The sequence below is a fragment of the Oncorhynchus clarkii genome, chromosome 6, assembly GCF_045791955.1.
Source record: "Oncorhynchus clarkii lewisi isolate Uvic-CL-2024 chromosome 6, UVic_Ocla_1.0, whole genome shotgun sequence".
NCBI classification, from domain to species: domain Eukaryota; kingdom Metazoa; phylum Chordata; class Actinopteri; order Salmoniformes; family Salmonidae; genus Oncorhynchus; species Oncorhynchus clarkii.
The window spans coordinates 88,692,319-88,716,187 of record NC_092152.1 but is presented as its reverse complement, the minus strand read 5'-3'; the positions used below and the strand labels follow the sequence as shown (position 1 = coordinate 88,716,187).

General features: G+C 44.3%; 1 protein-coding gene across 1 annotated transcript in view; it reads right to left on the bottom strand.

The window, feature by feature from the left end:
- Positions 1-23,869, bottom strand: part of LOC139412480 (otogelin-like) — a 116,023-nt gene that overhangs the window by 51,578 nt on the left and 40,576 nt on the right. Inside the window, exons 19-28 of the mRNA XM_071159270.1 lie at positions 22,026-22,191; positions 20,610-20,684; positions 19,527-19,570; positions 18,340-18,523; positions 8,190-8,297; positions 7,217-7,355; positions 5,898-6,032; positions 5,026-5,172; positions 3,636-3,755; positions 3,385-3,501 (exon numbers count right to left, since the gene is read on the bottom strand). Coding sequence (XP_071015371.1) covers positions 3,385-3,501; positions 3,636-3,755; positions 5,026-5,172; positions 5,898-6,032; positions 7,217-7,355; positions 8,190-8,297; positions 18,340-18,523; positions 19,527-19,570; positions 20,610-20,684; positions 22,026-22,191 — 1,235 coding nt within the window. The remainder of the gene's footprint in view (positions 1-3,384; positions 3,502-3,635; positions 3,756-5,025; positions 5,173-5,897; positions 6,033-7,216; positions 7,356-8,189; positions 8,298-18,339; positions 18,524-19,526; positions 19,571-20,609; positions 20,685-22,025; positions 22,192-23,869) is intronic.

Here is a 23,869-nt window from a genome sequence, read left to right as displayed (position 1 = left end):
CCTTTCAGACCCTTTAAGACTGTTATCCACTAGCATAGGGATATGGTAGTAACAGCCTGATATAACACACAGCCTGATACAACACACAGCCTGATATAACACACAACCTGATATAACTAACAGCCTGATATAACTAACAGCCTGATACAACACACAGCCTGATACAACACACAGCCTGATACAACACACAGCCTGATATAACTAACAGCCTGATATAACTAACAGCCTGATACAACACACAGCCTGATATAACTAACAGCCTGATATAACTAACAGCCGGATACAACACACAGCCTGATACAACACACAGCCTGATATAACTAACAGCCTGATATAACAAACAGCCGGATATAAAACAGCCTGATACAACACACAGCCTGATACAACACACAGCCTGATACAACACACAGCCTGATACAACACACAGCCTGATATAACACACAGCCTGATACAACACACAGCCTGATACAACACACAGACTGATACAACACACAGCCTGATATAACACACAACCTGATATAACTAACAGCCTGATATAACTAACAGCCTGATACAACACACAGCCTGATACAACACACAGCCTGATACAACACACAGCCTGATACAACACACAACCTGATACAACACACAGCCTGATATAACTAACAGCCTGATATAACTAACAGCCTGATATAACTAACAGCTGGATACAACACACAGCCTGATACAACACACAGCCTGATATAACTAACAGCCTGATATAACAAACAGCCGGATATAACACAGCCTGATACAACAAACAGCCTGATACAACACACAGCCTGATACAACACACAGCCTGATATAACACAGCCTGATATAACAAACAGCCTGATACAACACACAGCCTGATATAACACAGCCTGATACAACACACAGCCTGATACAACACACAGCCTGATACAACACACAGCCTGATATAACACACAGCCCGATACAACACACAGCCTGATACAACAAACAGACTGATACAACACACAGCCTGTATAACTAACAGCCTGATATAACAAACAGCCTGATATAACAAACAGCCTGAAATAACAAATAGCCTGATACAACACACAGCCTGATATAACTAACAGCCTGATACAACACACAGCCTGATACAACACACAGCCTGATATAACACAGCCTGATATAACAAACAGCCTGATATAACAAACAGCCTGAAATAACAAATAGCCTGATACAACACACAGCCTGATATAACTAACAGCCTGATATAACACACAGCCTGATACAACACACAGCCTGATACAACACACATCCTGATACAACACACAGCCTGATATAACACAGCCTGATATAACAAACAGCCTGATATAACAAACAGCCTGAAATAACAAATAGCCTGATACAACACACAGCCTGATATAACTAACAGCCTGATATAACAAACAGCCTGATACAACACACAGCCTGATACAACACACAGCCTGATATAACTAACAGCCTGATATAACAAACAGCCTGATACAACACACAGCCTGATTCAACAAATAGCCTGATATAACACAGCCTGATACAACACACAGCCTGATACAACAAACAGCCTGATATAACACAGCCTGATACAAACAGCCTGAAACAACACACAGCCTGATACAACACACATCCTGATACAACACACAGCCTGATACAACAAACAGCCTGATACAACAAACAGCCTGATATAACACAGCCTGATACAACACACAGCCTGATACAACAAACAGCCTGATACAACACACAGTCTGATACAACACACAGCGTGATACAACACACAGCCTGATATAACACACAGCCTGATACAACAAACAGCCTGATACAACACACAGCCTGATACAACACACAGCCTGATTCAACAACAATTATCTGATGAGTTATTGATTTGACTCAAGATCATCTCAAAAGTAATTTTAATGACAGAATAACAACAGTGATTAGAATCACAACTTTAGTAAGAAGGTAAATATGTAGAGAAGAGATAGGACAGCAGACCAGCTGATAGAGGATATGGGGTTATGTAGAGGATAGGGGTTATGTAGAGGATAGGGGTTATCTAATGTGGAGAAGAGATAGGACAGCAGACCAGCTGACAGAGGATAGGGGGTTATGTAGAGGATAGGGGTTATGTAGAGGATAGGGGGTTATGTAATGTGGAGAAGAGATAGGACAGCAGACCAGCTGATAGAGGATAGGGGGTTATGTAATGTGGAGAAGAGATAGGACAGCAGACCAGCTGATAGAGGATAGGGGTTATGTAGAGGATAGGGGGTTATGTAATGTGGAGAAGAGATAGGACAGCAGACCAGCTGACAGAGGATAGGGGGTTATGTAATGTGGAGAAGAGTTAAGACAGCAGACCAGCTGACAGAGGATAGGGGGTTATGTAATGTTGGGAAGAGATAGGACAGCAGACCAGCTGACAGAGGATAGGGGTTATGTAGAGGATAGGGGTTATGTAATGTGGAGAAGATATAGGACAGCAGACCCCCTGAAAGAGGACAGGGGTTATGTAATGTGGAGAAGAGATAGGACAGCAGACCAGCTGACAGAGGATAGAGTTATGTGGAGGATAGGGGTTATGTAATGTGGAGAAGAGATAGGACAGCAGACCAGCTGATAGAGGATAGAGTTATGTGGAGGATAGGGGTTATGTAATGTGGAGAAGAGATAGGACAGCAGACCAGCTGATAGAGGATAGGGGTTATGTAGAGGATAGGGGGTTATGTAATGTGGAGAAGAGATAGGACAGCAGACCAGCTGATAGAGGATAGGGGTTATGTAATGTAATGTGGAGAAGAGATAGGACAGCAGACTACCTGACAGAGGATAGGGGGTTATGTAATGTGGAGAAGAGATAGGACAGCAGACCAGCTGACAGAGGGTAGTGGGCTATGTAATGTAATGTGTATGTCAGGCTTGAGAGAAGCCCCAGTAATACTAACAGCCAGAGTAACATCAACCCACACAGAGATCTGTGAGACAGCCTACAGTAAGACAGTAAGATCCTGATTAATGTCTGTGCTTTACAGTGAGTCAAACGGCCTTTGGGAGGTGACTCAAATAACCAGAACCAACCCGCCCCCCCTCACACACCACACCCCTAGTACTCATCAACACAGACAGCTGAAACAGCAGTGGGAGAAACTGCATGTCACAGTATAGACACACACATGCTCTTCTGCACACACATACACACACACACACACACACACACAGACGTAAACACACACACACACACACACACACACACAGACGTAAACACACACACACATATCCAGAAACAGATATCCACATGCGTATGCATACGCACTCTCACACACTCGCATCACAGCCTTCCCTCCATTGGTTGAGCTGCTGGCTGTCATACTCCATACTCACCACCGGGTGGCAGACCAGGAAGACCTCGCTGAGCAGGACTCCACACTGCCTCTTGGAGAACGGCTCCCTCAGGGGGTTCAGACTGCAGGGGTGTCTGATGTCTGGGCTGTTAACACACTGGACACACACACATATCTAACGTTAGAAGACGGACAATAGACACCTGTATCATGTATGAACACACGCACACGCACAGACTAATACACACACACTATCCACTGAGAATAGACCGTGGGGGTTTTGAAACTTGCCTCAGCTGCCGTCCAGCTGTTGCCAAACTCCTGAGGCGTGGCAGAGTCTATGTTCTCTGGTGTCCTCATCTCATTGACCGTCCTCAGGTCAAAGTTCCCACACAGACCACTCAGCTTGCCCTGAACACAGTACTCACATGAATATGACACCAATCACAGCTCTGTATAGTAATAAGGAAGGGCTTGGTGACCTGATGGTGCAAATCAAGGGCTTGGTGACCTGATGGTGCTAATCAAGACGTTGGTGACCTAATGGTGCTAATCAAGACATTGGTGACCTGGTGGTGCTAATCAAGGGCTTGGTGACCTGATGGTGCTAATCAAGGGGTTGGTTACCTGATGGTGCTAATCAAGATGTTGGTGACCTGATGGTGCTAATCAATGGCTTGGTGACCTGATGGTGCTAATCAAGACGTTGGTGATCTGATGGTGCTAATCAAGACGTTGGTGACCTGATGGTGCTAATCAAGGGCTTGGTGACCTGATGGTGCTAATCAAGATGTTGGTGACCTGATGGTGCTAATCAAGGGGTTGGTGACCTGATGGTGCTAATCAAGAGGTTGGTGACCTGATGGTGCTAATAAAGACGTTGGTGACCTGATGGTGCTAATCAAGGGCTTGGTGACCTGATGGTGCTAATCAAGATGTTGGTGACTTGATGGTGCTAATCAAGGGCTTGGTGACCTGATGGTGCTAATCAAGATGTTGGTGACCTGATGGTGCTAATCAAGGGGTTGGTGACCTGATGGTGCTAATCAAGAGGTTGGTGACCTGATGGTGCTAATCAAGAGGTTGGTGACCTGATGGTGCTAATCAAGACGTTGGTGACCTGATGGTGCTAATCAAGAGGTTGGTGACCTGATGATGCTAATCAAGAGCTTGGTGACCTGATGGTGCTAATCAAGGGCTTGATGACCTGATGGTGCTAATCAAGGGCTTGATGACCTGATGGTGCTAATCAAGGGCTTGATGACCTGATGGTGCTAATCAAGGGCTTGGTGACCTGATGGTGCTAATCAAGGGGTTGGTGACCTGATGATGCTAATCAAGAGCTTGGTGACCTGATGGTGCTAATCAAGGGCTTGGTGACCTGATGGTGCTAATCAAGGGCTTGGTGACCTGATGGTGCTAATCAAGAGCTTGGTGACCTGATGGTGCTAATCAAGGGCTTGGTGACCTGATGGTGCTAATCAAGGGCTTGGTGACCTGATGGTGCTAATCAAGGGCTTGGTGATTAGTTGATTTGTTGAATAAGGTGTGACGGATTGGAGGATCCATAGGACTGGGTTGAGAAAGACTGCTATAGGAGACAGCAGCTGCTTTGTAATGACAGGGCCCATGTTATTCTAGGGTAGGGTATGTGGAACACTAACAACCCATGGTGCCTGACCTGCCAGCGTGGTCCAGCCTGGATGTGGACCGTTGTCTTGCGATCCCAGAGCACGGTCAGGTCCTCCTCGGGAACGTGGACCACGGTGAAGAGCCCAGCGCTCCATATGAACACCTCCTGCCTCCAGTCGATCACACTGGACGGGTTCTACACAGGGTGGAGGACAGGAAACAGGACAATGGACAGGAATTAGATCAATACGGATGAACAGGTTGAGGTGAGCCAGGGGGGTCGGGGGTAGTGCCCCCATGTGATGTTTTTACCTAATTTCTTTATGGTTTATTAAGGACAGAGGACAAGACAGAGGACAGGGGAGAGGACAGAGAAGAGAACAGGGAAGAGGACAAGTTAGAGGAGGGAGAAGAGGACAGGGAAGATGACAGAAAAGAGGACAAGGTAGAGGTCAAGGACGAGGACAGTGAAGAGGACAGGGAGGAAGACGGGGAAGAGGACAAGACAGAGGACAGGGAAGAGGACAAGATGGAGGACAGGGAAGAGGACAGGGAAGAGGTGAAGATGGAGGACAGGGAAAGGACAAGCTGGAGGACAGGGAAGAGGGCAGGGATCATGAATAAGGTAGTCTTAAATAGGTGAAATTTGTGCCATAATTGGTAAGGTGTGACAATAGTAATGTGATATTCATTGGGTCTGAGGGGTCAGGGGTTAAGGTTAAGGGTAGTTTCTCTCTGTAATGTTTTCATCAAACATTTCTTATAACACTGTAGGTTACATTAACCCTATCGAAAGCAAGTAAGCAAACAAGTAACGAGCCGCTAGTGGAAACTGGGAGGCATCCCAGCGGTGGCCAGACTTGGTAGCAGCAAGCAGGAGAAGGAGAAGGAGCAGGAGCAGGAGCAGGAGCATGCACTTACTGGTTTGCCACTGTCGTCGTCGAACGCAATGAAAGATCTACCCATGTTGATGAGTAGAGATTTCCTGCAGATGACGCCGCTGTCGTAACAGTCCACGTTCTCAGCAGTCACACTCATCATCAGATCAGCACTGCTCTGAAGGTGGGATGGGAAAAACAACATGAAAATAGCAAGCTAACCCAGGACAGAACGATGCTACTGAAAACTACGTAACGTGTATATTGAGTATTTAAACCCTAAGCCAGTCTATTCATCAATCCCTTCATCCACACACGGATATCTAACTTTCACAGATTTCTTGCATTACATTTAGTCAACCCATTTTATTATCAAATAACGAGGAAACATATATGAACTTGAGTACTGGAAATGTGACTCTGGTACCTTTTCCTAGGTAGACTTTACACACTCTAACGTAGTCAAATATCATACCTTTACTAGGTAGACTTTACACACTCTAACGTAGTCAAATATCATACCTTTACTAGGTAGACTTTACACACTCTAACGTAGTCAAATATCATACCTTTACTAGGTAGACTTTACACACTCTAACGTAGTCAAATATCATACCTTTACTAGGTAGACTACACACTCTAACGTAGTCAAACATCATACCTTTACTAGGTAGACTTTACACACTCTAACGTAGTCAAATATCATACCTTTACTAGGTAGACTTTACACACTCTAACGTAGTCAAATATCATACCTTTACTAGGTAGACTTTACACACTCTAACGTAGTCAAATATCATACCTTTACTAGGTAGACTACACACTCTAACGTAGTCAAATATCATACCTTTACTAGGTAGACTTTACACACTCTAACGTAGTCAAATATCATACCTTTACTAGGTAGACTTTACACACTCTAACGTAGTCAAATATCATACCTTTACTAGGTAGACTTTACACACTCTAACGTAGTCAAATATCATACCTTTACTAGGTAGACTACACACTCTAACGTAGTCAAACATCATACCTTTACTAGGTAGACTTTACACACTCTAACGTAGTCAAATATCATACCTTTACTAGGTAGACTTTACACACTCTAACGTAGTCAAATATCATACCTTTACTAGGTAGACTTTACACACTCTAACGTAGTCAAATATCATACCTTTACTAGGTAGACTTTACACACTCTAACGTAGTCAAATATCATACCTTTACTAGGCAGACTTTACACACTCTAACGTAGTCAAATATCATACCTTTACTAGGTAGACTTTACACACTCTAACGTAGTCAAATATCATACCTTTACTAGGTAGACTTTACACACTCTAACGTAGTCAAATATCATACCTTTACTAGGTAGACTTTACAGACTCCAACGTAGTCAAACAGTAGACCATCAAAGGTCCTGTAGTGGCGGTCCCCATAGGCTGTGCACATGGACGGACACGGACGGAACACACACTGGAATGTTCCATGCTGGCAGACACTGAAAGAGACACACAGCGTCAACCATCACGATTCAGTACCAACCTGCCAGCAAACTGCTACCACTTAATGTAAGCACATTCTGTCATAACTAATGACCGCCTTTTGTTCGGGAGGCCCCCAGTGATTATCATCTGTCCGAAAAGTAGGGATCTCGTCAACTGCCAAATGTTGAATCACCAGCGTTCATAGTGCTATTATACAGATCCCTATCTCTCCTCTTCTCTTGCTAACTGCTAGAAGAAGAAATGGATGGCAGAGAAGAAAGGAGACAGACTGGGATCACTGTTTCACTCGGCAGGGACAGAGAGACTGTTGAATGAACGGCCCTCATACAAGGACTCTCTGTAAACCAGAGCTGGGAGGTGATTTTCTATGATAGATAATAGAGGGTTATGGATATCAGGTGAACAGTCTCACCGTAGGTACAATCTATACAAGACTCATCACCTAAAGCTCAGGAATGATCCTGGAAAATTGTTAGCTGCTCGAAAGTTTGTCTTAAATTCGGCCACACATTGGCAGGTTTTGCCAGGTGCTGAGTCAACAAATTTGTCAGTGACTCAGATTCTTGAAATGTCATGGCAAATGAAAGCTGTATATATGATCGACCTTATAAGGGGTTGAATATAGAGGGGTGTTTAGAAGAAACAAAACCTCTCTGTGTCATACTTCTGTACAGGAAATGATCTGAAAACCATTCACTGATTTATGACTGTAGATAATTAGGTTCCACTCTCTCCTAAAACGTGTTGCGTTTGGTACATATCCTGTTTGGTTCGAGAAGAGTTTCATCTCTGGAAAAGTCTGTGTATGAGTTGTTTTTTAAACGTACCATTGATGACAGGGGGAGGTGACTCTATCTCCTGGATAGTACTCTTTCCCCTTCCAGAGGCAGGGGCAGGCGTCAGGCTCAAAACACTCATCACCATGTTTCAGCAATCTGGGAAACACACGCAAACAAACACAGCTGTCCGGTTCATTCACTTCAGTTCAGAATTCATCTGTTTCTCTACTTGTAGAACAAAACGTACATTTGCTTTGTACCTTTTTCACACATAGAGATACTGTGTCTCTGTGCAGGTACTCTACTAAGTTCATCGCCACCCGGACGATTTACATTTACTCCCCCACCGCCCTCCACTGGTTTCCCCCACCGCCCTCCATTGGTTTCCCCCACCGCCCTCCATTGGTTTCCCCCACCGCCCTCCATTGGTTTCCCCCACCGCCCTCCATTGGTTTCCCCCACCGCCCTCCATTGGTTTCCCCCACCGCCCTCCATTGGTTTCCCCCACCGCCCTCCATTGGTCTCCCCCACTGCCCTCCATTGGTTTCCCCCACCGCCCTCCATTGGTTTCCCCCACTGCCCTCCATTGGTTTCCCCCACCGCCCTCCATTGGTTTCCCCCACCGCCCTCCGTTGGTTTCCCCCACCGCCCTCCATTGGTTTTTACACTGCTGCTACTCGCTGTTTATAGCCTCCACATTGACTCGGTACCGGTAGCCCCTGTATATAGCCTCCACATTGACTCGGTACCGGAAGCCCCTGTACATAGCCTCCACATTGACTCGATACCGGTACCACATTGACTCGGTACCGGTAGCCCCTGTATATAGCCTCCACATTGACTCGATACCGGAAGCCCCTGTACATAGCCTCCACATTGACTTGATACCGGTACCACATTGACTCGGTACCGGTAGCCCCTGTAAATAGCCTCCACATTGGCTTGGTACCGGTAGCCCCTGTATATAGCCTCCACATTGACTCGGTACCGGTAGCCCCTGTAAATAGCCTCCACATTGACTCGGTACCACATTGACTCGGTACCTGTACGACATTGACTTGGTACCGGTAGCCCCTGTATATAGCATCCACATTGACTCGGTACCGGTACCACATTGACTCGGTACCGGTAGCCCCTGTATATAGCATCCACATTGACTCGGTACCGGTACCACATTGACTCGGTACCGGTAGCCCCTGTATATAGCATCCACATTGACTCGGTACCGGTAGCCCCTGTATATAGCATCCACATTGACTCGGTACCGGTAGCCCCTGTATATAGCATCCACATTGACTCGGTACCGGTAACCCCTGTATTCAGCCTCGTTACTGTTATTTCATTACTTTTTCATTGTTACACTGTTGGTTAAAGGCTTGTAAGTAAGTATTTCATGGTACACCTGTTGTTTTCGGCACGTGACAACTAAAGTTTGATTTCATTTGATATTTTGCCCAACTCTGTGCCCAAGAGGACTGAACGACAGAGGGAACGCAAGAGTCAGTCTGGATCCAGTAACTACCGCTACAGTCAGGAAATTAGAAAAGGTAAGGGGAGGGGGGGGGGGGGGGGGATAAACTCTGGATGAAAAGGAGAAACACTCGTTACATGAGAAAACCAGATGATTAGGATTCTCAGAGATAGAGAGAAACAGCCTTTGTCCGGGCCGTTCCATTGGGTCTCCACACTGTTAGAGCGACAGGGCTGATAAATATCTTGTAATATCACGTCGACGGGTCACAGTTATATCCCCTGGAGGGGGGGGGGGGGGGGGGGGAGAGAGAGAGAGGGAGAGGGAGAGGGAGAGAGAGAGAGAGTGGAGAGGAGAGGAGAGAGAGAGTGTGGGAGAGGAGAGGAGAGGAGAGGAGAGAGAGAGAGAGAGAGAGAGAGAGAGAGAGGGAGAGGGAGAGGGAGAGGGAGAGAGAGAGTGGAGAGGAGAGGAGAGAGAGAGTGTGGGAGAGGAGAGGAGAGGAGAGGAGAGGAGAGAGAGAGAGAGAGAGAGAGAGAGAGAGAGAGAGCGGAGAGGAGAGGCTGGGGACAGTAGACAATGAAGCAACACATTAAATGGTCTGGCCACAAACCTAGAGGTTCATCTGTGTAAAGTTACACTGCAGATAAAGTGGTGTTAACAGCTTTCTTTACCCGTCCGCCAAGCCGCTGGATCGATTACCCCGATCAAAGCTTCCATAATAACTCCTTCTCTACTGCAGTCTGACTGTGCTGGCGTGCAGTAGCTATGAATAAATCTCAGTCAATGAATTCATCTTTCTCTATCGCTCGTTTAATTAAACCTTATCTATTTGTGTATAACTGTGCATACCTGTATAATGAAGACAGTGGTGAATAGTCATTCTGCAAGTCATAATCATGTACTTGTAATGCTTAAAGTGTTGTCACGACAACACATTCTAACTCATTTTAACTTAAAGTTAATTTATTTAACACTTAAACTGTTAATTTAACAACGGATAAGTAGGATTTATATCAATTTCACAAAGGTGTACATTTTAACAGTACATTGTCATTTTTTACACCAACTCATTCATATTCTGTATGTAGCTGAACATTGTTTTAAGCTGGATCCAGCTCGCCCAGACCACCTTGTCTTATGCCTTAAAAAGGCCTGGACCGACAGGCATGACAGCATTAGTCTTTCATTCTTTTTCTTAACAGGCTCTTATTTCTGCCAGGAATGCCCAATACGAAGGTGAGGAAATCTTGGGCAGTGTTGGCATTTTCTGGATGGGAGGGCTGGTGCAAGGCAGTGCCAGAAGTTGAATTCTACAGGGTTCATTATTGAGATGTGGAACTTTTTCCCAGGTTGAATACAGAGAAAGGTATTTAGTGCGGATGGTACACAACTATATGGCTTACGCTATCACAATGAAAGATACACATGTTTCCTGACAGGTCAAATTCAATTTTTAGGTTGCAGGGACGTTCTGAGAGAGTTTATTTTTAGGTTGAAGGGAGGTTCTGAGGACGTTTATTTTTAGGTTGCAGGGAGGTTCTGAGGACGTTTATTTTTAGGTTGCAGGGAGGTTCTGAGGACGTTTATTTTTAGGTTGCAGGGAGGTTCTGAGGATGTTTATTTTTAGGTTCCAGGGAGGTTTTGAGAACGTTTTTTTTTAGGTTGCAGGGAGGTTCTGAGAATGTTTATTTTTAGGTTGCAGGAAGGTTCTGAGAACGTTTATATTTAGGTTGCATGGAGGTTCTGAGAACGTTTTTTCTGGGAGGTTTTATTAACGTTCTGTGAATGGAAATGATAGGTTATTTGGAGGTTTTTTTTAATAACTTCCTGAAAACGTTCAATGAATGTTTCAATAAGACTTTTAATAACACTCCTACAGTAGCTTAGTTTGCCTTAATGTTTCTTCACGTTCTGAGAACGGAATGTCTTTTTAAAAAAAAAAAAAACATTTTTAGAACGTTCTCTGAAAGTTACCAAAGCCTTCTTGTGGTTTTTATGGAACGTTTTCTTAATGTGCTCAGAACAATTTGGGAACGTGATTTTAAATAGAACCCTGAAGAAACCTGTAGGAAACGTTACGCTGAAGTACTGAAATTCCCACAGAAGAAAGGGTTTTTCTTGATATTCTCTGAACTATTTGGAACATTCCCAATGTCAAACAGGTTGGAGAACATTCCTAGAACATTGCCAAACATTTTACTAAATGTAACCACTTTAAGGAAATATTCTGTTAAAGTAATAAAATACCAGGAAAATATTTTTTTTTTTCAAGTTCATTAAATGTGCTGAGAATGTTCCAAAGCCAAGCAACTATCCTGCACCATTCCCAGAATGTTGTGGAAGCTTGTAAGCAAAATAACCATAGGACAACCACGCTCTCACCAAGCTCTAAGAAATATATGGTTCTCAGAACGTTGTGTGCTAGCTGGGCTGTCTATATTTTCTTTCTCTTGTCTAAACTTTAGACTGAGGAAGAGAGAGCAAAGGAAGAGCTAGGCTGAGGACGAGAGAGCACAGGAAGAACTATGCTGAGGAAGAGAGAGCTCAGGAAGAGCTAGGCTGAGGAAGAGTGAGCTCAGGAAGAGCTAGACTGAGGAAGAGAGCTCAGGAAGAGCAAGGCTGAGGAAGAGAGAACACAGGAAGAGCTATGCTGAGGAAGAGAGAGCACAGGAAGAGCTAGGCTGAGGAAGAGAGAGCACAGGAAGAGCTATGCTGAGGAAGAGAGAGCACAGGAAGAGCAAGGCTGAGGAAGAGAGAGCACAGGAAGAGCTAGGCTGAGGACGAGAGAACACAGGAAGAGCACAACCCTCTGTCCCTTATGATGATGATGAAGCGTGTTAGAATGAGGAAGAGCACAACCCTCTGTCTCTCATGGTGATAATGAGAAAGTGTTAGAATGAGGAAGAGCACAGCCCTCTGTCTCTCATGGTGATAATGAGAACGTGTTGATGGTACTAGTTAAACGTGGTAGAATGAGGAAGATCACAACCCTCTGTCTCTCATGGTGATAATGAGAAAGTGTTGATGGTACTAGTTAAACGTGGTAGCAGGAATGTATTTAAGAGGCTTAACCGACACCTGAGCACCCTACACACCACCTGTTTACTACATAAACAACAAAAGAAAAGCCACTTATAGACGGAGAGAGAAGGGGATAGAGAGAAGAGAGAACGGAGAGGGGGACCAAGGGGTAGTTGCATGGGCAGAATTACACAAATTCATAACGAGTGGAATGTCTCAGCTCATAAAAACGATTTTATGAGAGAGAGAGAGAGAGAGAGAGAGAGAGAGAGAGAGAGAGAGAGAGAGAGAGAGAGAGAGAGAGAGAGAGAGAGAGAAGAGAGAGACAGAGAGAGAGAGAGAGAGAGAGAGAGAGAGAGAGAGAGAGAGAGAGAGAGCATGCGTCGGGGGCAAGGAGAACAGATGAAACCTCAGATCATGAGGATCAGGTAATGCAAACTGAGTGGAACGTTACTTTTCTGAAAACGGATCACTAAAATAAATATCCTGCTATAACGAGATAAAGTCTCGTTGTGATTTTGCGATAACGTGTAATAATTTATAATTTATCAGATCCTGCCTCCACCTGCAACTTCAGGTTCATATGAGTTCAACAGACATGTTAATTGTGGAAAAGTTAGGAATGGTTGAAAGGTCTACATTTTAGTTCATAAACAAGGTGCCCCATTGTGATTGAAAACAAAATGGGGTTCTGCTGTCAGCACCTTCACTAATGATTTCCCATTAGTTTTTTTGTTTTTTTAAGTCTTCGTACTGAGGAATAACTGCAGTTGACCTCCTGTAACACTTGTGTTGGTGGAGCATATTTTCAAAACTAATTTTATAGACATTTTGTAAAAGCCAGGATTGCTTTTTAATCTAACGCAACAGGTAGGCTGCTGTAAGCCCTCAATGGCACTTTCCTAGCCTATCACTTCCCCATTGATTTATCAATACTCCCATCAATACTCCAAATGCAGCCATCACTGTCCCTCTACAAAGCTTGGTCTCATAGACTAGACGTATCATAGTACATGTAAATCTGGGACACTCCAATTGGTATGATATGTTACGTTTGGTATGGTTACATAAGACAGATGGGTAGAGGTGTAACGCCAACGGTTAGCAACCCAAAGGCTGTGTGTTCAAATCTCATCACGGACAACTAATTATCAACTTTGCGACTACTTACTACTTTTTAGCTACGTTGCAAGTACTTAGCACGTTAGCTAACCCATCCTCTAACCCTAACCGTAACCCTTTAAGCTAAGTCCTAACCCTAACCTTAACCTTAACCCTAAACCTACACCTAACCCCTAGCCTAGCTAACGCTAGCCACCTAGCTAATGCTAGCCACCTAGCTAGCATTAACGTAAGACACATAGCTGACATGAGCCACAGCAAATTGGAATTCGTAAACATATATCATACGAAATGGATAATGGACATCCACTAATTAATACATAACATACAAAACATTACGTCTACCCCTGAGTCCAGGTTGCAGCGCTCTACGGTATAAGGCCTCATTGTGTCCATATTGACCAGGACTTCCAACCTCCCCACTAGAATATCCAGTTGCAGGCCATTATTAAACACTCATGACAGGCTTCTCATGCATCCACATCTCCTTCCCATGATGCTCGTGTGGGATAGGTTGGTTCTCGTAAAGGTCGAGGAGTGTGTGATAAGTTGGTTCTTGTAAAGGTCGAGAAGTGTGTGTAACAGGAATCAGTGAATCACTCCTCCTACTCCTACCGAGTAACGAATCCTCTTTCCGTCTCCCCCCATCACAAACACACCTCCCTCCGATCCACTTTTCCCGTTCCTCCCATCCCATCTCAATTTTCCATCCTGGATATCAGGTAAAACGTCTAAACGATACGCCCTTTCACAAAGATATCGTCTTCAAGCAGCAGGACTGACTGAACTATCTTTGTGTCTACCGCCAGGGTGGGGACAAACCAATCTCAACGCTGTCAAACCTTTAGAATCCTTCATTCTGTCAAACCTTTAGAATCCCTCATACTGTCAAACTTTTAGAATCCCTCATTCTATCAAACCTTTAGAATCCCTCATACTGTCAAACCTTCAGAATCCCTCATACTGTCAAACTTTTAGAATCCCTCATTCTATCAAACCTTTAGAATCCCTCATACTGTCAAACCTTCAGAATCCCTCATACTGTCAAACTTTTAGAATCCCTCATTCTATCAAACCTTTAGAATCCCTCATACTGTCAAACCTTCAGAATCCCTCATTCTGTCAAGCTTTTAGAATCCCCCATTCTGTCAAACCTTCAGAATCCCTCATTCTGTCAAACCTCTATTATCCCTCATTCTGTCAAACCTCTAGAATCCCTCATTCTGTCAAACCTCTAGAATCCCTCATTCTGTCAAACTTTTAGAATCCCTCATTCCGTCAAACAGCTACTTCTGAAAAGTAATCTGTACTTCCACGTCGGTTCCCCGTGTACGCTACAGGCCACATCCTGTAGCAGACTGAATCCACAAACTGGTGGTTTAAAGTTCAGGATAGCTTGTTTTCTAGGTCATGAGTAAGCTAGATAGCGATCTCCCTTTTCCCCGTCTAACATATGAGAACACTTCGGGAAAAGGGATCACCAACGTCAGGATTTTCCCAGGGGTCTGTCTGTTCCCATGCTGAATAGAAAAACATTGAGGGGTGGCTGGACGTGTGTGCCACATATCTAAGTGTAATATTACCTGTGTAAGACCCTGGTTTTATCGCACCTGGACCCCCGTCCAGTCATATGGTCAAGTGACACAAAGAGGGACTTAGGCAAATTACAATTGGCCCGGAACAGTGTAGAAAGGCTGGCCCTTAAATGTACACGGAGAGCTAACATTAATGACATGCTGCCCTACACCACCATTACTCAGAGACATGCTGCCCTACACCACCATTACTCAGAGACATGCTGCCCTACACCACCATTACTCAGAGACATGCTGCCCTATACTACGATTACTCAGAGACATGCTGCCCTACACCACCATTAGTCAGAGACATGCTGCCCTAATCTACCATTACACAGAGACATGCTGCCCTATACTACCATTACTCAGAGACATGCTGCCCTACTCTACCATTACACAGAGACATGCTGCCCTACTCTACCATTACTCAGAGACATGCTGCCCTACTCTACCATTACTCAGAGACATGCTGCCCTACTCTACCATTACTCAGAGACATGCTGCCCTACTCTACCATTACTCAGAGACATGCTGCCCTACTCTACCATTACTCAGAGACATGCTGCCCTACTCTACCATTACTCAGAGACATGCTGCCCTACACCACCATTACTCAGAGACATGCTGCCCTACACCACCATTACTCAGAGACATGCTGCCCTATGCACCCATTACACAGAGACATGCTGCCCTACTCTACCATTACTCAGAGACATGCTGCCCTACTCTACCATTACTCAGAGACATGCTGCCCTACTCTACCATTACACAGAGACATGCTGCCCTATACTACCATTACACAGAGACAAGCTGCCCTATGCAACCATTACACAGAGACATGCTGCCCTACTCTACCATTACTCAGAGACATGCTGCCCTACACCACCATTACTCAGAGACATGCTGCCCTATACTACCATTACACAGAGACATGCTGCCCTACTCTACCATTACTCAGAGACATGCTGCCCTACACCACCATTACTCAGAGACATGCTGCCCTACACCACCATTACTCAGAGACATGCTGCCCTATACCACCATTACTAAGAGACATGCTGCCCTACACCACCATTACTCAGAGACATGTTGCCCTACTCTACCATTACTCAGAGACATGCTGCCCTATACCACCATTACTCAGAGACATGCTGCCCTACACCACCATTACTCAGAGACATGCTGCCCTACACCACCATTACACAGAGACATGCTGCCCTATACTACCATTACTCAGAGACATGCTGCCCTACTCTACCATTACTCAGAGACATGCTGCCCTACTCTACCATTACTCAGAGACATGCTGCCCTACTCTACCATTACACAGAGACATGCTGCCCTACACCACCATTACTCAGAGACATGCTGCCCTACACCACCATTACACAGAGACATGCTGCCCTATACTACCATTACTCAGAGACATGCTGCCCTACTCTACCATTACTCAGAGACATGCTGCCCTACACCACCATTACTCAGAGACATGCTGCCCTACACCACCATTACTCAGAGACATGCTGCCCTACTCTACCATTACTCAGAGACATGCTGCCCTACACCACCATTACTCAGAGACATGCTGCCCTACACCACCATTACACAGAGACATGCTGCCCTATACTACCATTACTCAGAGACATGCTGCCCTACTCTACCATTACTCAGAGACATGCTGCCCTACTCTACCATTACTCAGAGACATGCTGCCCTACTCTACCATTACACAGAGACATGCTGCCCTACACCACCATTACTCAGAGACATGCTGCCCTACACCACCATTACACAGAGACATGCTGCCCTATACTACCATTACTCAGAGACATGCTGCCCTACTCTACCATTACTCAGAGACATGCTGCCCTACACCACCATTACTCAGAGACATGCTGCCCTACACCACCATTACTCAGAGACATGCTGCCCTACTCTACCATTACTCAGAGACATGCTGCCCTACACCACCATTACTCAGAGACATGCTGCCCTACACCACCATTACACAGAGACATGCTGCCCTATACTACCATTACTCAGAGACATGCTGCCCTACTCTACCATTACTCAGAGACATGCTGCCCTACTCTACCATTACTCAGAGACATGCTGCCCTACTCTACCATTACTCAGAGACATGCTGCCCTACTCTACCATTACACAGAGACATGCTGCCCTACTCTACCATTACTCAGAGACATGCTGCCCTATACTACCATTAGACATTTCTATAAAGACTTAGCTAGCTGACGGAGCTGCTGACCTCACAGACAAACAGACTCACAGAGACACAGTCACAGATCGATGACACCTGAACCTGTGGTAATTCGTTTCCCCAGGCCATACACACACTGACACTCCAGTTTCTACAGTACTTTTCCATCCAGGGTGTGTGAATCTCCAAGGTTGACCCAATAAAGTGGAAGCTCCATACCTATGCTGCTTGTTCTTCTCCAGACCCTTTACATCAACACACACTGAAGGGTTAGGGCCAACGTGGAGTTGTCGGGAGTGAATGGGGTCTGACTGCTAGAGGGAACATTGATACACAGTGAATGGGGTCTGACTGCTAGAGGAAACATTGACACACAGTGAATGGGGTCTGACTGCTAGAGGGAACATTGATACACAGTGAATGGGGTCTGACTGCTAGAGGGAACGTTGATACACAGTGAATGGGGTCTGACTGCTAGAGGGAACATTGATACACAGTGAATGGGGTCTGACTTCTAGAGGGAACATTGATACACAGTGAATGGGGTCTGACTGCTAGAGGGAACATTGATACACAGTGAATGGGGTCTGACTGCTAGAGGGAACATTGATACACAGTGAATGGGGTCTGACTGCTAGAGGGAACATTGATACACAGTGAATGGGGTCTGACTGCTAGAGGGAACATTGATACACAGTGAATGGGGTCTGACAGGTAGAGGGAAAACTGATACACAGTGAATCCTTGTGGGTACAGGAAGTAAGAGGTGTTTAAAGTACTAGTACTCACCCAGGGGGACAGACACAGCCAGGTATGCACGGTTCATGAGCTGAACAGGTGAGGTTGAGCAGGTGGGATTCACAGGTGTGTTCACAGCCCAGTCCTCTACCCAGGCTGATCCCATCTATAGCCTTCAGCCCCTCCAGCCCCTCAGTACAGTCCAGGTACATCTGACCAAGCGGACACTGTTGGTCTGGAACAAGAGATGGTACAGGTAGGAGGTATATGTAATTGAGAGCACTTTAGAGACTATAGAATTATTAATATCATTATTCTAAAGGTAACTACCACTGTCATGACTTTGGGGAATCTAGCCCAGATCATTCTCCTAAAGGTAACTAACTACTGTCAGGACTTTGGGGAATCTAGCCAAGATCATTCTCCTAAAGGTAACTAACTACTGACAGGACTTTAGGGAATCTAGCCCAGATCATTCTCCTAAAGGTAACTAACTACTGTCAGGACTTTGGGGAATCTAGCCCAGATCATTCTCCTAGAGGTAACTAACTACTGTCATGACTTTGGGGAATCTAGCCCAGATCATTCTCCTAAAGGTAACTAACTACTGTCAGGACTTTGGGGAATCTAGCCCAGATCATTCTCCTAAAGGTAACTAACTACTGTCAGGACTTTGGGGAATCTAGCCAAGATCATTCTCCTAAAGGTAACTAACTACTGTCAGGACTTTGGGGAATCTAGCCAAGATCATTCTCCTAAAGGTAACTAACTACTGACAGGACTTTAGGGAATCTAGCCCAGATCATTCTCCTAAAGGTGACTAACTACTGTCAGGACTTTGGGGAATCTAGCCCAGATCATTCTCCTAAAGGTAACTAACTACTGTCAGGACTTTGGGGAATCTAGCCCAGATCATTCTCCTAGAGGTAACTAACTACTGTCATGACTTTGGGGAATCTAGCCCAGATCATTCTCCTAAAGGTAACTAACTACTGTCAGGACTTTGGGGAATCTAGCCCAGATCATTCTCCTAAAGGTAACTAACTACTGTCAGGACTTTGGGGAATCTAGCCCAGATCATTCTCCTAAAGGTAACTAACTACTGTCAGGACTTTGGGGAATCTAGCCCAGATCATTCTCCTAAAGGTAACTAACTACTGTCAGGACTTTGGGGAACGAGCTTGCCATCTTTTGATATTATAGCATGGTTCAATATCATTCTCTTAAAAGTAACTTACCAGTGGCAGGACTTTGGGAAACTAGCTTGCCATCTTGGCAAATCCTAAAGAGAGAACATTGTTAACTCAACACAACAAGAACATCGTTAAATCAACACAACAAGAACATTGTTAACTCAACACAACAAGAACATCGTTAACTCAACACAACAAGAACATTGTTAACTCAACACAACAATAACATTGTTAACTCAACACAACAAGAACATCGTTAACTCAACACAACAAGAACATCGTTAAATCAACACAACAATAACATTGTTAACTCAACACAACAATAACATCATTAACTCAAGACAACAAGAACAACGTTAAATCAACACAACAATAACATTGTTAACTCAACAAAATAATGTGAATACTGGTCACATCCCAAATGGCACCCTAATTCCTATAGACTGCACTACCAGAGCCCTATGGTCCCTATATATCCCTATGGTACCTATATATCCCTATGGGCCCTATATATCCCTATGGGCCCTATATAGCCCTATGGGCCCTATATATCCCTATGGTCCCTATGGTCCCTATATATCCCTATGGTCCCTATATATCCCTATGGGCCCTATATATCCCTATGGGCCCTATATATCCCTATGGGCCCTATATATCCCTATGGGCCCTATATATCCCTATGGGCCCTATATATCCCTATGGGCCCTATATATCCCTATGGGCCCTATATATCCCTATGGGCCCTATATATCCCTACGGGCCCTATATATCCCTATGGGCCCTATATATCCCTATGTTTGAGCATTTCAGAGAGTTTCAAAGAGTTTATCAAATAGAGTATCAAATAGAGTTTCAAATAGAGTATCAAAGATAATATCAAATAGAGTATCGAAGAGTTTATCAAATAGAGTTTCAAATAGAGTTTCAACTAGAGTATCAAAGATAATATCAACTAGAGTATCAAAGAGTTTATCAAATAGAGTATCAAATAGAGTTTCAACTAGAGTATCAAAGATAATATCAAAGAGAGTATCAGAGAAGAGTATCAGAGAAAGTATCAGAGTGAGTTTGTTGGTTGAACATCTTGTTTATTAGTTTGTTAAAGAGAGATGATGAGGAGTGTCTTACTGTACACCTGCTGATGTCATGATCACATCGCCTGGAGTATAGTCCGCCCCCAGGAAACTACAGGGACAGGAGCTCCTGTTGGGATCACACACACACACACACACAGACAAACACACAGACATACAAACATACAAACACATACACACATGCAACATACATACAGAAACATGCACACACACACACACACACACACACACACACACACACGGATACACACACACAGAGAGAGAAAACACACAATCACGAACCAACAAACATGTGAAGACACAGAAACACACCAGAAGGCAGTTGTAACATAGAACTGTTTGGTGCTAACAAGCCATCAAGCTGAGCCTTTTATACAGACTCCACATCTCAACTGAACTCATTCTAAGGGAAATAAATACTGTTTTTGTTGTTGTTGTTGTTGTTGTTGTTGATTGGAGATACATTGAAGATCTTATCAAAATTGCATCACCTGCATAATCTGAGTTGAATCAATTAAATCCCCAAATCTCTTCATTCACCTAAAATGGCTGCAGAATCAATTGAGTGGTGCAGTTAAAACCGTGTCTAGCAGAGGCTAAGAGCCTCTGTAACATATAGGCCATGGCAACACATCAGCCTCTGTGTTACACGTTCTTTCTCACTGACTATCAGATATCTGTGTTGTCCACAGCTTGACTGGGAATGAATGGGGGGGGGGGGGGGGGGTTTCACCGCAAATTCCTTGATGTAACTCTATCGCCAGGTAAGTAACAGCACTGCGCTAACTGTAGGATGTTAAAAAAAAACTGGGGACAATTAAGCCTCATGTCGTATTGAGGCAAGAGTGTTTTTTTAATGAAAAGAGAGACCAACTGCCAGGGTCTGCAGGGTCTCTGGGATGTCTATGGGAGAGATGGAAGACAGGACTTGACCTTGAGCTGAAATACAAAATATCACTTGGTGGAGGATTAGACTTGGTGGGTGTTCTGCTTACAAGCTCAAGTTCACCATTTGTAATTCCAAGAAAACATGTCTTTTTTTTTTTAACTCTTAAAGCAGCCTTGGGGCCGTGTAATCAGAAGGACAAGACTGATTCATGTGTAAAGGAAGTGCTAAGTCCTGGGGCCATGTAATCAGAAGGACAACACTGATTCATGTGTAAAGGAAGTGCTAAGTCCTGGGGCCATGTAATCAGAAGGACAAGACTGATTCATGTGTAATCAGAAGGACAACACTGATTCATGTGTAAAGGAAGTGCTAAGTAACAACATTGTTGGACTTTCCTTTAGTCCCAATGATGATAATGGACTGAGTGTCACTTCTATTTGTTCCAAACTAAATATAGACTCTGAATAAGTGTCACTTCTCTTTGTTCCAAACTAAATATAGACTCTGAATTGTAAATGGGAAAGTGTGCCACTCGGCCCCGCCCCCCAGCGCCAGTCTTACCTGGGCACACAGGTGTGTGTGTGTGTGCTGTAGAAGGTGCCGTGTGGACACACACAGCCCTCCTCACACTCCTCTCCACAGTGCTGCTGGGTGGACAGGGCGGAGCAACGCCGTTGGCACGACGACACACAGGTTCCGTACTCCATGGTATCTGGGCATGTCACCTCTACAGGGGAAGGATATATACTGTCAGTCAATAATGTCACCTCTACAGGGGAAGGATATATACTGTCAGTCAATAATGTCACCTCTACAGGGGAAGGATATATACTGACAGTCAATAATGTCACCTCTACAGGGGAAGGATATATACTGACAGTCAATAATGTCACCTCTACAGGGGAAGGATATATACTGACAGTCAATAATGTCACCTCTACAGGGGAAGGATATATACTGACAGTCAATAATGTCACCTCTACAGGGGAAGGATATATACTGTCAGTCAATAATGTCACCTCTACAGGGGAAGGATATATACTGACAGTCAATAATGTCACCTCTACAGGGGAAGGATATATACTGTCAGTCAATAATGTCACCTCTACAGGGGAAGGATATATACTGTCAGTCAATAATGTCACCTCTACAGGGGAAGGATATATACTGACAGTCAATAATGTCACCTCTACAGGGGAAGGATATATACTGACAGTCAATAATGTCACCTCTACAGGGGAAGGATATATACTGACAGTCAATAATGTCACCTCTACAGGGGAAGGATATATACTGTCAGTCAATAATGTCACCTCTACAGGGGAAGGATATATACTGACAGTCAATAATGTCACCTCTACAGGGGAAGGATATATACTGACAGTCAATAATGTCACCTCTACAGGGGAAGGATATATACTGTCAGTCAATAATGTCACCTCTACAGGGGAAGGATATATACTGAGTCAATAATGTCACCTCTACAGGGGAAGGATATATACTGACAGTCAATAATGTCACCTCTACAGGGGAAGGATATATACTGACAGTCAATAATGTCACCTCTACAGGGGAAGGATATATACTGACAGTCAATAATGTCACCTCTACAGGGGAAGGATATATACTGTCAGTCAATAATGTCACCTCTACAGGGGAAGGATATATACTGAGTCAATAATGTCACCTCTACAGGGGAAGGATATATACTGACAGTCAATAATGTCACCTCTACAGGGGAAGGATATATACTGACAGTCAATAATGTCAACTCTACAGGGGAAGGATATATACTGACAGTCAATAATGTCACCTCTACAGGGGAAGGATATATACTGAGTCAATAATGTCACCTCTACAGGGGAAGGATATATACTGACAGTCAATAATGTCACCTCTACAGGGGAAGGATATATACTGTCAGTCAATAATGTCACCTCTACAGGGGAAGGATATATACTGACAGTCAATAATGTCACCTCTACAGGGGAAGGATATATACTGTCAGTCAATAATGTCACCTCTACAGGGGAAGGATATATACTGTCAGTCAATAATGTCACCTCTACAGGGGAAGGATATATACTGAGTCAATAATGTGACCTCTACAGGGGAAGGATATATACTGACAGTCAATAATGTCACCTCTACAGGGGAAGGATATATACTGTCAGTCAATAATGTCACCTCTACAGGGGAAGGATATATACTGTCAGTCAATAATGTCACCTCTACAGGGGAAGGATATATACTGACAGTCAATAATGTCACCTCTACAGGGGAAGGATATATACTGACAGTCAATAATGTCACCTCTACAGGGGAAGGATATATACTGACAGTCAATAATGTCACCTCTACAGGGGAAGGATATATACTGACAGTCAATAATGTCACCTCTACAG